At 45.1% G+C, this 12,536-nt stretch overlaps 1 protein-coding gene across 1 annotated transcript in view; it reads left to right on the forward strand.

Moving 5' to 3' along the window:
• UMODL1 (uromodulin like 1) overlaps positions 1-12,536 on the forward strand; it is a 73,287-nt gene that overhangs the window by 43,293 nt on the left and 17,458 nt on the right. Inside the window, exons 11-13 of the mRNA XM_027638837.1 lie at positions 2,992-3,129; positions 3,635-4,306; positions 7,367-7,479. Coding sequence (XP_027494638.1) covers positions 2,992-3,129; positions 3,635-4,306; positions 7,367-7,479 — 923 coding nt within the window. The remainder of the gene's footprint in view (positions 1-2,991; positions 3,130-3,634; positions 4,307-7,366; positions 7,480-12,536) is intronic.

Genomic DNA, 12,536 nt, shown 5'->3' on the forward strand with positions numbered 1-12,536 from the left:
ATTTATGGTAAATGAGGCCTTTGTTTGATCTTCAGTAATCACCATTTTTATCTTCAAAGGACTAAGTTCTGGCTTCAGGTTTCCCAGCTGGCAGAGACAACCAGAGTTCAGAAAGTTGCCAAAGCCAACAGAATAAGTTATTCTTCTCTCTCAGTGTGTTGATCCCTTAAAAGCTTATTTACTGTGAGCAGGGAAAACTCCTGGAGTCTTGAAGATGCAGAGCACATGGAGGTTAAGGAGAACAGGACAGGAAAAAACCAGAAGAGACAAATTGCACCCAAAGGCCACAGATATCACAGTGGCAGCAGATACTGAATTGCAAGATGCTGATGTGTGCCAAAATACTTTACAACTGTTATTGATCCTGGGACTGAGAGAGTGTGGAGGAGGAAGGCAATAGCTCTGGACTGTCACTTGGATTGCAGAAAACCAGGTGGCTTCCAGTAGCACCACTCTCATCCAGGAGCATGGCCAACTCCTCCACTCTTCCTTAGGGGCAGAGAAAAGGGGGTTATTTCTTAGCTCTGCCCAAAGGAGCATTTGTTTGACATGAGTTTCCTAAGTCAAATGTGGAAAATAAGGAATGAAGAACATGAAGGAAAGATTTGTATAATGGGGTATTTTTTGCTTCCTGACCCTTGAGAGCCCCAGATGTGACCTTTGGCAGTAAAGCCAGTAATCCCACATGGGGATCCTCTGTGGAGCCTGACCACCACAAGGCTTTGTGCTTGGTTTAGTGACAGTGAGTTCAACCGTGAAAAGCAGGGATGAGAAGTCAGAAGGGAGAGCACAACTGAAGGGAGTGGAGGAATTGCATCTCTCTTTGAAGATGCATAAATTATTGAGTTTATTGCCACGATGAATAGAGACAATAAAATCTGTTGTGTGAGGCAGGGTAAGAAAAGAGAAAGGGATGTGTGGTGAGTCAGGCCCAATATCACTATCCTCAGTAGCAGCCAGGAGCCAATTCCTGGAGAAGCGTAAGAGTAGAGCAAGTGAAGGTGATGCCTTTCACCAATACTCTCTGACCCACCAACTGTTTTCAGCTCAAGGACTCCCTGAATCCGAAATGATTCCTTTGTGTTTCTTCTCCAATGTGTTTCCTGTGAAATCATACAGACTTTTAGCACCTACAACATCATTAGGCAAGGAATGTCACAGATTTTCACCCATTGCGTGTGTCCCTTACAAGTATAATGAGTAATCACAGTGAACACAAAGGTGGGTTTTTTATAATTTTCAGAGCAGGACTGTTGGTTGAGGGGTGTGTGTAGGGAAGTGCCAAATGTGAAAGGCCAGAGAGATGCAAAGAGAGCAGAAAGAGAGCACAGAGCACACCTTGGCTGAGATGTGATGGTTATAGAGGATGGTTATAGAGGAAAAAAGTGTGTGTGTGTGTGTGTGTGTGTGTGTGTGTGTGTGTGTATGTGCATGCCTGAGTGATGTACCAGTGCCAGTGAGCACTGAGACTGGGAACATAAGTGATTTGGGCTGATGCATGATTGAGTGTGGCCATCAGAGGTGAAGGAATTTGCTTAAAAAGCCATGCTAAGTGAGGAGAAAGGAAATCCTCAGAGACAATGGAGCCAGTGAATGTAAGTTATTTGGCAATTAACACGGGAGCATCTCTCCGATGGTGTGTGAAGCCATCAGGAGTCGCAATTACTTCACAGCACAGTAAGGAATTAATGAGAGCACTTTCATTGCTGGTGTTTAGTCAATCCTGCACTTTTCTGCCTTCCCTCTAAGTGGCTTAGGCTGTAATAGAATAAGCAGATGCTGGCCACAGGCACATGAAGTTGTCTGATGGAGGCTATCATGGACACAACAATTAGCTAATGACAAAGAAAGGAAAAAGAACTATTATCTGGAAGGAAGTAAAAGGGGAAGGCTGTCTGCAAGCAGAAGGAAGAGTGCATGTATGTGCATGCACACGGAATGAGGCATTCCTTTGTTTAGGACAAATAATCACAGTCATTAATCTCTGCCTGTTTGCAGAACAAGCATTTATGCTAATGTGTTGTTCAAAACAATTTTCTGCCTCTGATTAGAATTATTTGTCCCAAGACACAGTTTTCAGTCTGGTTTGCTGCTCTCCCTCTCTCACAGCCCTGAGGCAGGGAAGGTGTATCCATGAGGGAGTGCACACAGGGAGGCCTCACGTGGGATTCACTGACATTATTCATGTCCAAAGCACTAACTCAGCCTTTGCAGGTTTGCTGGAACAGGGTGTGAAAAGCAATACAAGACTCCAGATATAAATCCCTTCAGAATGAAGAGACTCAGCATTAAAATAGGTCTATAATTGCATGAAAGAAGCATCTCTAACTGATTCAGAGCAGCTGAAACCAGACATAAGGGACACCCTTAGAGCATATTCATGCATTGATGAAACAGAAGCTATTTTCTGAGACTATCAGAAAGAGGGTCACAGTTTTACAGTATTACATTTGAGAAGAAATCCCGTTTAAAAAGAGATTTTGCCCTTAACTCTTCCTTTGTTAAGAACTGAAGAGTGCTTCCCATGGGAGTTACTTACATTTACTTTTTATTTTATGTGGAAGATTATTTGGATTAAGTCTCTATTTAATGTTTACTAGCTACTAGTAGCTAATGGTAACAGATATATTAATTTCCTGATGTATCTGGAGGTACTGTACACAGAACTTGGTATAGTGTGTGCTTTTGATATGGCTGTAGCACAAACCTGCAGTATTTTTTTCATTTCAAGTAAGTTTTTACTTCTAAAAATAATTGTTAAAGAAGTCTTTACACAGAGAAAATATTTGTCAGAGTACAAGAACAAAACATTTATATCTGAGAGGATAACCACGCAGATAGTATTTTGCATCACTCAGCCTGGCTGACAGATAAATGATGGAAAAGGAAGACCACATTAACAAACTGAAAAAGGACTACTTTATGATTATTTTTATCTTAATGCAGCCAGAAGGGAGGCTTTCTGACCCATGTTCTTGTTTTGGTCTACAGACTGGGATGAATGTGCTTCTCACACCGAGAATGACTGCTCTGTGTTTGCAGAGTGTATCAATTTGATGGGCTCCTACATGTGCAGATGCAAGACAACCATGGATACCAATCCATCCAGACCTGGAAGGAACTGTGAGGGTGAGCAAAAGAGTGGCATGTAGTTTTTCTTTGCCATGAAATGCTGGAATAAGTTGTGGGGTTTTACCTCTGCTTTTATGCCATCTGTTCATGTAATTGCACCTTTGCAGTCTCTGGCTGAAAGACTGTATCTGATCTGACTCTGAACCTTATATATATATATGTCTTCAGATGAAATCTCTCTGAAATAACTGACTGATGAGCAATAAGGAGTGATTTTTCCTCTTTTGGTGTGTCTGTGGCTAATTTCCTCCCACTGTAATAGTCCATGGCCTGGTAAGCAGAAGAGGAGACTCAGGAATCAAACCTGCCTCTCTGTGTAGTCACAAAGAAGACTCAGCCCTATAAACCCCACATATGCTAAAGGGTGTTAATGAATAGCCAAGACCTGTTTCTGCAATGTTCTAACATGTGGTTGAGGGGCCTTGGTGCCATTTTCAGCTCAGACCCTGGTGCCTCCTCTTCCAGTCTGAGGTCCCATTTAAATGTGTTTCCTGTGTCATAGGTGAGATTGTGGATCCTCTGGCTGAAACAATGGCTCCTGAAACAAGAAACAGCACAGAGTATGCTCCTGAAGAAGGAAGCCCTGCAGGCCTTGCATCTCCTGCTGCCACTGAGACAGCGGCCTCTTCGCTGCCCCTGGGTGACAAACAAGTGTCCCACAGTCCCACCAGTGCTCCTTCAGCCCCTTGGAAAAAAGGTCTGGCAGCACAGGTGGGCTTTGACAGCCCCAAAGCCACGGGGACCACAACCAGCAAGGCACTTGCTGTGAGCACAGAGAGTCGGGCAGCCACAAGTCCATGGCAGCAAAGCTCCCTGGAAAAGGCTTCTCCTGGAGCACCACAGCAAGAGGCTGCTCTCACAGACATTCCCACGGGCACAGCCGGGCAGGAGCGACTCAGCTCCCCATTGCTGGCATTTCCAAATCAAACAGCCTCTGCTACCACCAGAATTCCTGGTGTGCTCCAGGCCAGCTCTCGAGGTGGCCCTGGCACAGCTCTGCTGGCCACAGGGAATGCTGGTGTTCCCGCCCTCAACGCCACTCTCGGAGAAGATGTGGAGGTGGGAAGAGAGAACAGCTCTTGGTCCCAGGAATACACTGGATCCCTGGGGTCTCCAGCTTTTCCAGGTGCCTCTGCAGCACCCAGCCTGATGCCAGGCCCAGCCACGGATCACAGTGAGTATGGTGGGGATCTACAGGCACGGTAATTCAGCGGTGTGAGAAGCAAAGCCTCACTCAGAGTCAGCAAAGTTGCACAGCTGGAATCAGAGCTCTGGGGTGAAGGCATCTGAAACTAGTTTTTCAGTGTCAAAATTGTTTTCCTGCAGGAGCTGGCACTTTTTTTTCTAAATCAGCTTCTCAAAATGATTTCTCTTCCGGGCAATTTGGTAGTTGATTTTATTTGTGTTGCTTTTCTTCATCTCAAAGAGGAGGAAACACATAATAGAGGAGGAAGCACAAATAGGAGGAAGCACTCAGGATGCACTGAACGTGGCTCATCACAGCATTTGCTGCTCCTCCTTTTGCCACACATCTTGGTTTCTCCTGCATCCTCTGGCATCAGGGAACTGCAGCAGCAGCTGCCTATAGAGTTAACTTAGAGAGAGCCAGGGAGGCAAACGACCTGCCTTCCCATTCCTCTCACCCGAGGATGATGAGTCAGAGTCCCCCATAAATCCCCTGTGAGGCAGGAGCTGCCTGGAAACCTGTGAGATGTTTTTTCAAGAGCTGTAACTGAGAATAACAAGGCTGTCGGGTAGGGCTTAATCTGTTTGGGTTTGGGCAGATGTGTTGCAGCTAATTAGGGGATTTTTCTGTTGGTCGGGGCTGAATCATGTTTCAAAGTTACAGTCAGACTTGGTCTTTAAAATTACAGCTTTTTTGGGGATAGGAATGCTACTGTCTCTGCCTATCACTAAATGTATTTTCTTCTGTAGTGTGTTACTATTCAGTAGCTATTTCAGATTTCTTTCTGCTTGTCTTTATTCTCTCTCTGTGCCCTCCTCATCTCTCTGATCCCAAACCACACTCACCTCTTCTCTTTCCTCTCTCCCTCTCCTATGATCTCCTGTTTCTGGTGGTCTCCCCTCATCCAGCCCTGCTTCTAGTTCTCCCTCGTTCCTTTCTCCCTGGAAAACCACTTTTTCAGCCATGTAAGGCCAGTTCTGCTGCTCCTCCTGCCTTTCCTACCCCCAGCCCTGCTCACCAGTGCCAGGGTGTCCATTCCTGCCACCCTGCCATGCTCTGGGCAGCCCTGCCAATGCCCTGCTCATCTTCTGTCTTCTCTCTTTCTTGGCTCTGCTTGGCATGGATGAAACCTGGAAGAGAGATTGACAAATACTTGATTTAGGACCTCAGTGGTCAAATAGAGGAAACAGATAATTTTGGGCTGAAAAGCATGTTATGCTGAACTGAAAACCTTCACTTACAGCTTTGCTTTGTCTTCCCCTGCCCCCTTTCAATTTAGGGATGAGTAAAAAAATGGGAGGTTTTGTTTTTTTTTATTGAAAACAATTTTTTTTTTATATCAAAATATCAAATTTTAACCAACCAAAAAATAGAGGTAATTTTTTTTCAACTGGAAAAGAAATTGAAGAATTCTACACAAGTTCAGTTTATAAAAAAACTGTTCTCTTTTCCCTGAATCAAATATTCAGCCAAGGGCCTTTGCTGGTAATGAAGCTTGTGAAGGGATTATGCCTGAGGAACAAGAACAAGAACCACCATGGTGGCATCTCACTAGCCTGGGGCAGGAGTTTAGAGGGCAAAAATCCATGTTTGGTGGAGTTTAATATGTAGCTCCTCCTTGTGGCATCATCTCTGACCTGGAGGCTCAACCTCAGCCAACTCTTCATAGTCTGTCATGTCTTTTAAATACTGATTTTTATTTTTTTTTTTATTTGAGAATTGTTCAGAACATTTTCCCCTCTCACCTGAGATAACTGAATGTGATTCACCCCTCAAATCCCTATGTTCATCTGACAGGACACAAGGCACAGCAAAAAGCAAGCCCAAAATCTTGGATCGGACTGGTGGTGGAGGGGGTTCCTTCAGGATCAGAAGTATGCTGGGATAAAAGAAGCCTCCTTCAGTGGCTTGCTTCAAGCAGGCATTTCTCCTCTCCCCTGCAAAGCTTTACTTGATTACTATTTCTTTTTTTTTTTCCAGATCCTGTCCCAGTTCAAATGATTTTTATCCCAATGTGACTAGAACCAACTTTGCTGTAAAGTGGCCCACAGAGTTTATGCAGAGCCCTGCTTTACAATTCTTGCTGTTTCAAAAATATGGGAGACTAAAACTCAGTACAGGAGTCTGACAGTCTCAGAGCTGGCACCTGGTGCCTTACACACTGTAGAAATGCAGATGGGTGTGTGTAGGGAGCTGCTACACCAGGGAGCAAAGACTTGTAACTTGGTTCACAAACAACTTTAAACTGAATCAGATAATAGAATCCCTGAGGTTTTTGGTGAAGACTATCCCGTATTTTTATAAACCATTGTAACTTTAGGTCTTGGTATGCCAGGGGTGATGACCTGTCAGCAGCTGGGAGGCAGAGGGAAAATGAGCTGCTGGCAATGGTCACAGTGTCGAGTGATGGCAGTCAACTTGCCTGGCAAGCCACTAAAAGGATGCCAAGGGTACAAACCCTGTCTTGAGGAGCCCTTTTATCTGACCTCTGATCACCTCCATTATCTGTGGTAATGATGCCAAACCCAGAGAAACTGGGAAAATCAGGAAATACCAGCAATTCCCAGCAATATCAGGAAATAACCTAAAATGTTTGAGACTGCCTTAATATCGTGTGACTTCAGGGGGAAAGAATACACCTTGTTGGGATTCATCTTACCCCACCACAGCTGTCTGAAGTATAGATGTCCAACCTCAGGCAGCTGCCCAGCCTTCCTCTGAGGCTGCAGGGAGGACCTTGGTCCTTGTAGTGGTTTGCCCTCTGGAGGGACTGGTGGGACAGCTAGCTGAGCATCTCAGATAGAGCTGGCAGATATAAGACTTACAGGAGGTCAGTGCCCTTCTTGAGAGTCATTTGGGGCTTAGACAGGGCAGACTAAGGTGCTGGATGACTTATAGACTTTTGGATACCTTTCAAGCTTTCTGCTGTTAGGAGTTGATGCATACAGACATCCAGGTGGCCAGGCATGCTGGAGACTGTCACACCCTTGTCCTTGGGCTACAGTCCATAGAACATCAATTTAAACTTTTTTTTTTCTTACTTTGCAGCTGTCCAGAAGCTTAGTGGCACAGTTCGGATAACAAATGTGAAATACTCCCCAGGCTTTAGCAATACCAGCAGTGAGGAATATCAAACCTTTGCACAGCTCTTTGTTGATGAAGTAAGTGGCTTATAAGGATGTGACCTGTTACCAGTCTCAAAGAAACCACGTGTATGGTCTTTCTCCCATGAATGGTCATGTGTGTCCCTTGGCACACCTGTAAGGTCTGAATTCCCCCAGCTGTCTGAGACTGCAGGATAAGTGTACAGCTGTGTTTTAGAGGGAGATAAGGGTTTGGAGGGTCTTTGGTGCCTCCATATCCTCTGCTTCTCATACCCAGTTGTACTGGATTATTGATTTCCTCCAGGGGTGTGGTGAAAAGTTAATGGAACTTGCAAAGAGCTCTGCTACCTTTGCCCTACACAGCACTAGATTAATTAACTGTATGATTGCTATTACCCTTTGTTATAGTACCTCAAGGCTGACAATTCTTACAATCATCCTTGTTTTTGTAGCCCCATATCTGGAAAGGGAAAGGTTTCTTGTCGTGTCACCTCTGCCCTCACTTCTGATTAGAGTGCAGGATATCAAAGCACATTGTGATATCCTCTGCACATTTAACACTCTCAGAATTCTCAGGCATTGCCTTTGACAGTATCACTCTTCTAATTTTGTAGGCAATTTATCAGAAGTTTTGTTCCTTTGGTGCTCACTCAGACATGCCGGTGCCTGAAAAAACCTCTGGTTGTGCTGCGCTGCGTTATTGCCTTCCTTATCTCCCCTTTACTGTCTGTTTATTCAGAGGCCTTGATAACTGTGGTGACAAATCCACTGCTGATAATTATATGAATTTCAAACCCTGCTGAGGCCTCCCTAAACTCACTGTGTGCAGAGTCACAGCCTGGCACTGAGACACAGCTGAACACAGCGGGTGCACCGACGGCAGCACGTGTTGGGGCAGAGGTCAGGCCAGCGTGGGGTCAGAGACAACTGCAAGGAGGGAAAAGGGTGGTCCATTGATCTGTGCATGATGTTGTCTTCTTGGATATCAAATCAGCTTCCCAGTGGCCGTTGCTGGTTTGCACCTTTCTGGATGTGTTAGCGCAGCACAGCTTTCATGGAGCTGCTCTGGCCCCGAGCTGTCACATCAGGAAAACAGTGAAAAAAGCAGAGTGATGTGATTAGCAAAGTGAAAATGGAGCAATTCTCCACTGACCTCACTCTCACTCAGCATCACATTCTGCCCCGGGGCTATTTCAGAACAGCATAGTGTTGAAATGGACTAAAATTAATATATTTTCTTCATTTGGTCAGATACTTTAATCCAGAAAATCACAGCTACAAGTATGCTTGGAAAAATTGTAAAATGATGGCATAAAGGAACAAAAGTAAGTTTTGTGTCAGTTTTACCTGGTTCTCAAGTGTTCAGGCAGAAAATGACCGCTTGTGATTATAAAGAACTAATTCCTTTTTCCAGCGCTCCAGTTTTGTGGATCAGCTGGCGAGATGTGTTAGTGCTGATTCCTTCCCACCTCTGAGCCACTCTATATAGTCTGTAGTTGCATAGCTACTGGATATGGCAAAAAATATTATAGCAAAATAATATCACAGCAAAATAATATTACAGCAAAATAATATTACAAATGTTGCATTTTTAGAAGCCAAAGGAAATGAAGTTTAGGAGACCAGAAAGATCTGCAGATTTTCTTTTCAGGTTATGAGGACCAGAAATGGATCCTTTAAAGTGAGTTAGGAAAGTTCTATGGGTTTTAAAAGCACTATCAGGTTCCAGTTAAATACACTTTGCCAGAGACGTTTTTTAAAACCTCTTTGGAATCACAATCTACAATTCAGAGGATTTATAAATCCTAATGTGTATAATGTTCTTTAGCCCCAGCACTTAAGTGCCATGTGGTTAAATTGGCAGCACAGCAAATGGAAATATCATCCTTTAAATAATGTGTAGATCAGGAGGTAAAAACTTGATGGGACAACTTGCACTGTCATTGTCCAGGGTAGTTTCACCATCCTCCTTGCAATGCAACTGAAAAACAACATAGCTGAGGGTGAGGGAGTGTTTTAGTCTTCTTGGGGTGTGCTCAGCCTGTCTTTGAAAACAGCCAAGAAGAATATCATGGCATTAGAGCTTGTCCTCAAGTAAATGGATCAGGAAAAACAAAAGGTTTGAATTAAAAATACATTCACTGAGGTGCGTTAAATTCCTCAGTGGCTGCTGACATTTTCCCTGGACCTGTGGATGGGTGCTCCCAGAAAACCCACCAAATATGCCACAGCCATCCCTGGGGTAAGCCTGGCTGCCTGGGTCTGCCACTTCCCTTTTCCTGAAAAAAAAAAAAAAAAAATATAAAAATTGGCCTTTTCCATCCTGTTAAATTGGAATTAGTGTGGCTTCCACCTGGCCCTGAAAATGGACTTTACCTGCCTCCTGTTCTTCTTGCCTGAGAAAGGGAGCTAGTGTTAATTTTGCTCATGTTCTCTCCCTTTCTTGTGACTCTTCTGGCATTCTGATTTCTCCTGCTCTGCCACTGCTCAGGTTTCCTTTATGTGCTACAGAAATTGTAGATACAATGATAGACTCAAAGATAATTTGTCTCATAAGAAAACCCCATGCCCAAGGGTACTGAATATTTCTTTCCAAAAAGTTCTCTTTTTTCCTCTTTTCTTCTAGCCCTCCTTCAGCAAGCATTGTTTTGTTAACCCAGGGTGTGGTACCTGTTGTGAAATCCTGAAGCCTTTTGCATAAAGTGTTTTGTAGTGTCACCTAGTGGCTAAATACAAGTACAGTGAATGTCCCCTGACACTGCGAGATCTGCTTCGGGAGGAAAAATAGGAATAAGGACAGAAACAAAACAAACTCTAGAGAATCAGTCACATAAGGAGAGGCTGAGGCAGCTGGGGGTGTTTAGCCTGGTGAAAAGGAGGCTCGAGGGGGATCTTCTCATTCTCTATGACTCCCTGAACGGAGGTTAGAGCCTGGTGGAAGTGAGGCTCTGCTCCCAGGAAACACTGATAGGACAAGTGGAAATGACCTCATGCTGTACCAGGGGAGGTTCAAGTTGGACATAAGGAAGAATTTGTTCACTGAAAGGGTTATTAAGCACTGGAAGGGGCTGCCCAGGGAGATGGTGGAGTCCCTGTTGCTGGAGATGTTCAAGAAACTGGATGTGGCACTCAGTGCTCTGGTCTAGTTGACGAGGTGGAGATTGATCAAAGGTTGGACTCAATCTTGGAGCTCTTTTCCAACCTAAAGGATTCTGTGATTCTGTGAAAAAGAAGAACTGAAAAAATAAAATTTTCAGGATAGATACAGAAAGAGGATGAAATCAGGGTGGACTAAGAGGATGTCACAGGTGTTTGTTTTCAATGTCCAGAAGTTCAGACAAAAACTATGAAAGATGAAAACTTAGGGCTGACCTCCAACTTTTCAGTACCTGCTTGTGAAACTGCAGAAAGAGAGAGGAGAAGGGGCTCAAAGCCCCCAGCTTGGTGAAATGGGAGATTTTGGGTCTGACAAGGACAACCTACGGTCTGCCCAGGTTTTATAGGGAAGTTAGCTGTTTCCATTCTCATGGGGCACTGCAAGGTTTGCTTTGTGGGATTTGCAGGCACATGGGAGCCCTTTCCAGGTGCATGCAGGGGGTTTGTTCTGTGCAATGTTACTTTGCCACCCAGCACATGCAACACACAACAGCCCCGACAACTCAGGGAAGGGTTGCAAATTAGTGTGCCTGCAAATCCTGGGGCTGTCTCCAGGGCTGGATAATGGATAATGGGCAAGTCAGGGCTGGGTAATGCACAGCAGGCAGGGCACACAGGTGTGCAAAAGCTGTGATCACCTGGGATAATCCACAAGAAAAGGCACCAGCTCTGCATGTGGGTGCAAGAGAAACAAGGCTGCTTCTCCTGCTGGCTCCCAGCACTGACTCCTGCCTTGCCTCTTCCAAGGCTTTCCCTGACAGGAGTCACTGCTGGCAGCCCTGATCATTACACCACTGGCACGACCTTTGCCTTAAACTCATGGCTGAAATCCACCCTTCCTGCTCCAGATATTTCCTGCAGAAGTTATGTGGAGGAAGAAGAGGTGGCTGCAGTGTAGCCCCCACCTGGCCCCTTCATTCCCTGGAAATCTGAGCACAGGAAGGGAAGTGAGTGATGTACCCTAAAGAGAGGGCCTAAAGCAAAGTGAGGTGTGGGGAAGAGGTGGCTCTCCTGCGCAGCTCTCACCTGGGCCGAGTGCTGCTTGTCTGGCCCTTACGGTGAGGTTGCCCTGCTGCTCTGTGCCTTCCCCTTCTGGGAGCCTGACAGCCACTGGAAGGGGAAGGCAAAGAGCAAATATGCTGAGAAATCACAAAAAATGTAGGTGTTTCTTTGGCTGTTTCCATCTCTCTGTGTCCTGCATTGAGGCTGGTGGCTGCTGTGTGTACCCCAGGCTCGGGAGGGTTTATAGGGTCAGCACGGGATTTATCTTTCCTGTGCTGCTGGGAGCTGCTGTCTTGCTGGGGACAGTGTCCCCTTGCACTCTTGATGGCAGTTTCTAAGTGCAATTTTAATACTGATAGCTCAGAACAGCCTGTACTACCTGCCTGATGCAGGCTCAAAAGTTATGTCCCACTTATGCTGTACTTTCTACCTGTAAGTGTGAAAGAATCTAAAAAGACTTCCCAGACACATGTGAAGGAGATTAAGAAACACAGAGGATCTGTGAGCATCTCCTGGAGAGAGGGAGAGAAGAAAATATACAATTCTAATGGAAAAATTCAGGACATTGATGGATGGTATCACATAGTCTGGGCTTACCCAGGCACCTGGTCTTCAGGTATGTGCTCTGCCTGTGGTTAGATGGCATGCAAACCTCTGTGTGTGTGTTCCCTGCTTTCCTTTGGGAAGTCCAGTGCTGTCTCATCAGGCCCCTTTTCTGGGCAACTGAAGGAAAAGGACTGAGGTGAGAACTTGTGGACGTTTACCAGTTTCTTTTCATAGTGAGTTCCTCAGAAACAGTCTGTATTTCTGTTTTCTTAAAATGTCCTTTAAAGCTGAATTAATATTAGCCTTGTGTCTGGTCTGGTGTTACTCCCATGAGATGATACCATCTGACCTATGTCTGCTTCTCCTGGGGCTGGTGCTGGGGCTGGAGATGAAAGGGAATGATACTGGAA

The sequence above is a fragment of the Corapipo altera genome, unplaced genomic scaffold (assembly GCF_003945725.1).
Source record: "Corapipo altera isolate COAL_440 unplaced genomic scaffold, ASM394572v1 0, whole genome shotgun sequence".
NCBI lineage: Eukaryota > Metazoa > Chordata > Aves > Passeriformes > Pipridae > Corapipo > Corapipo altera.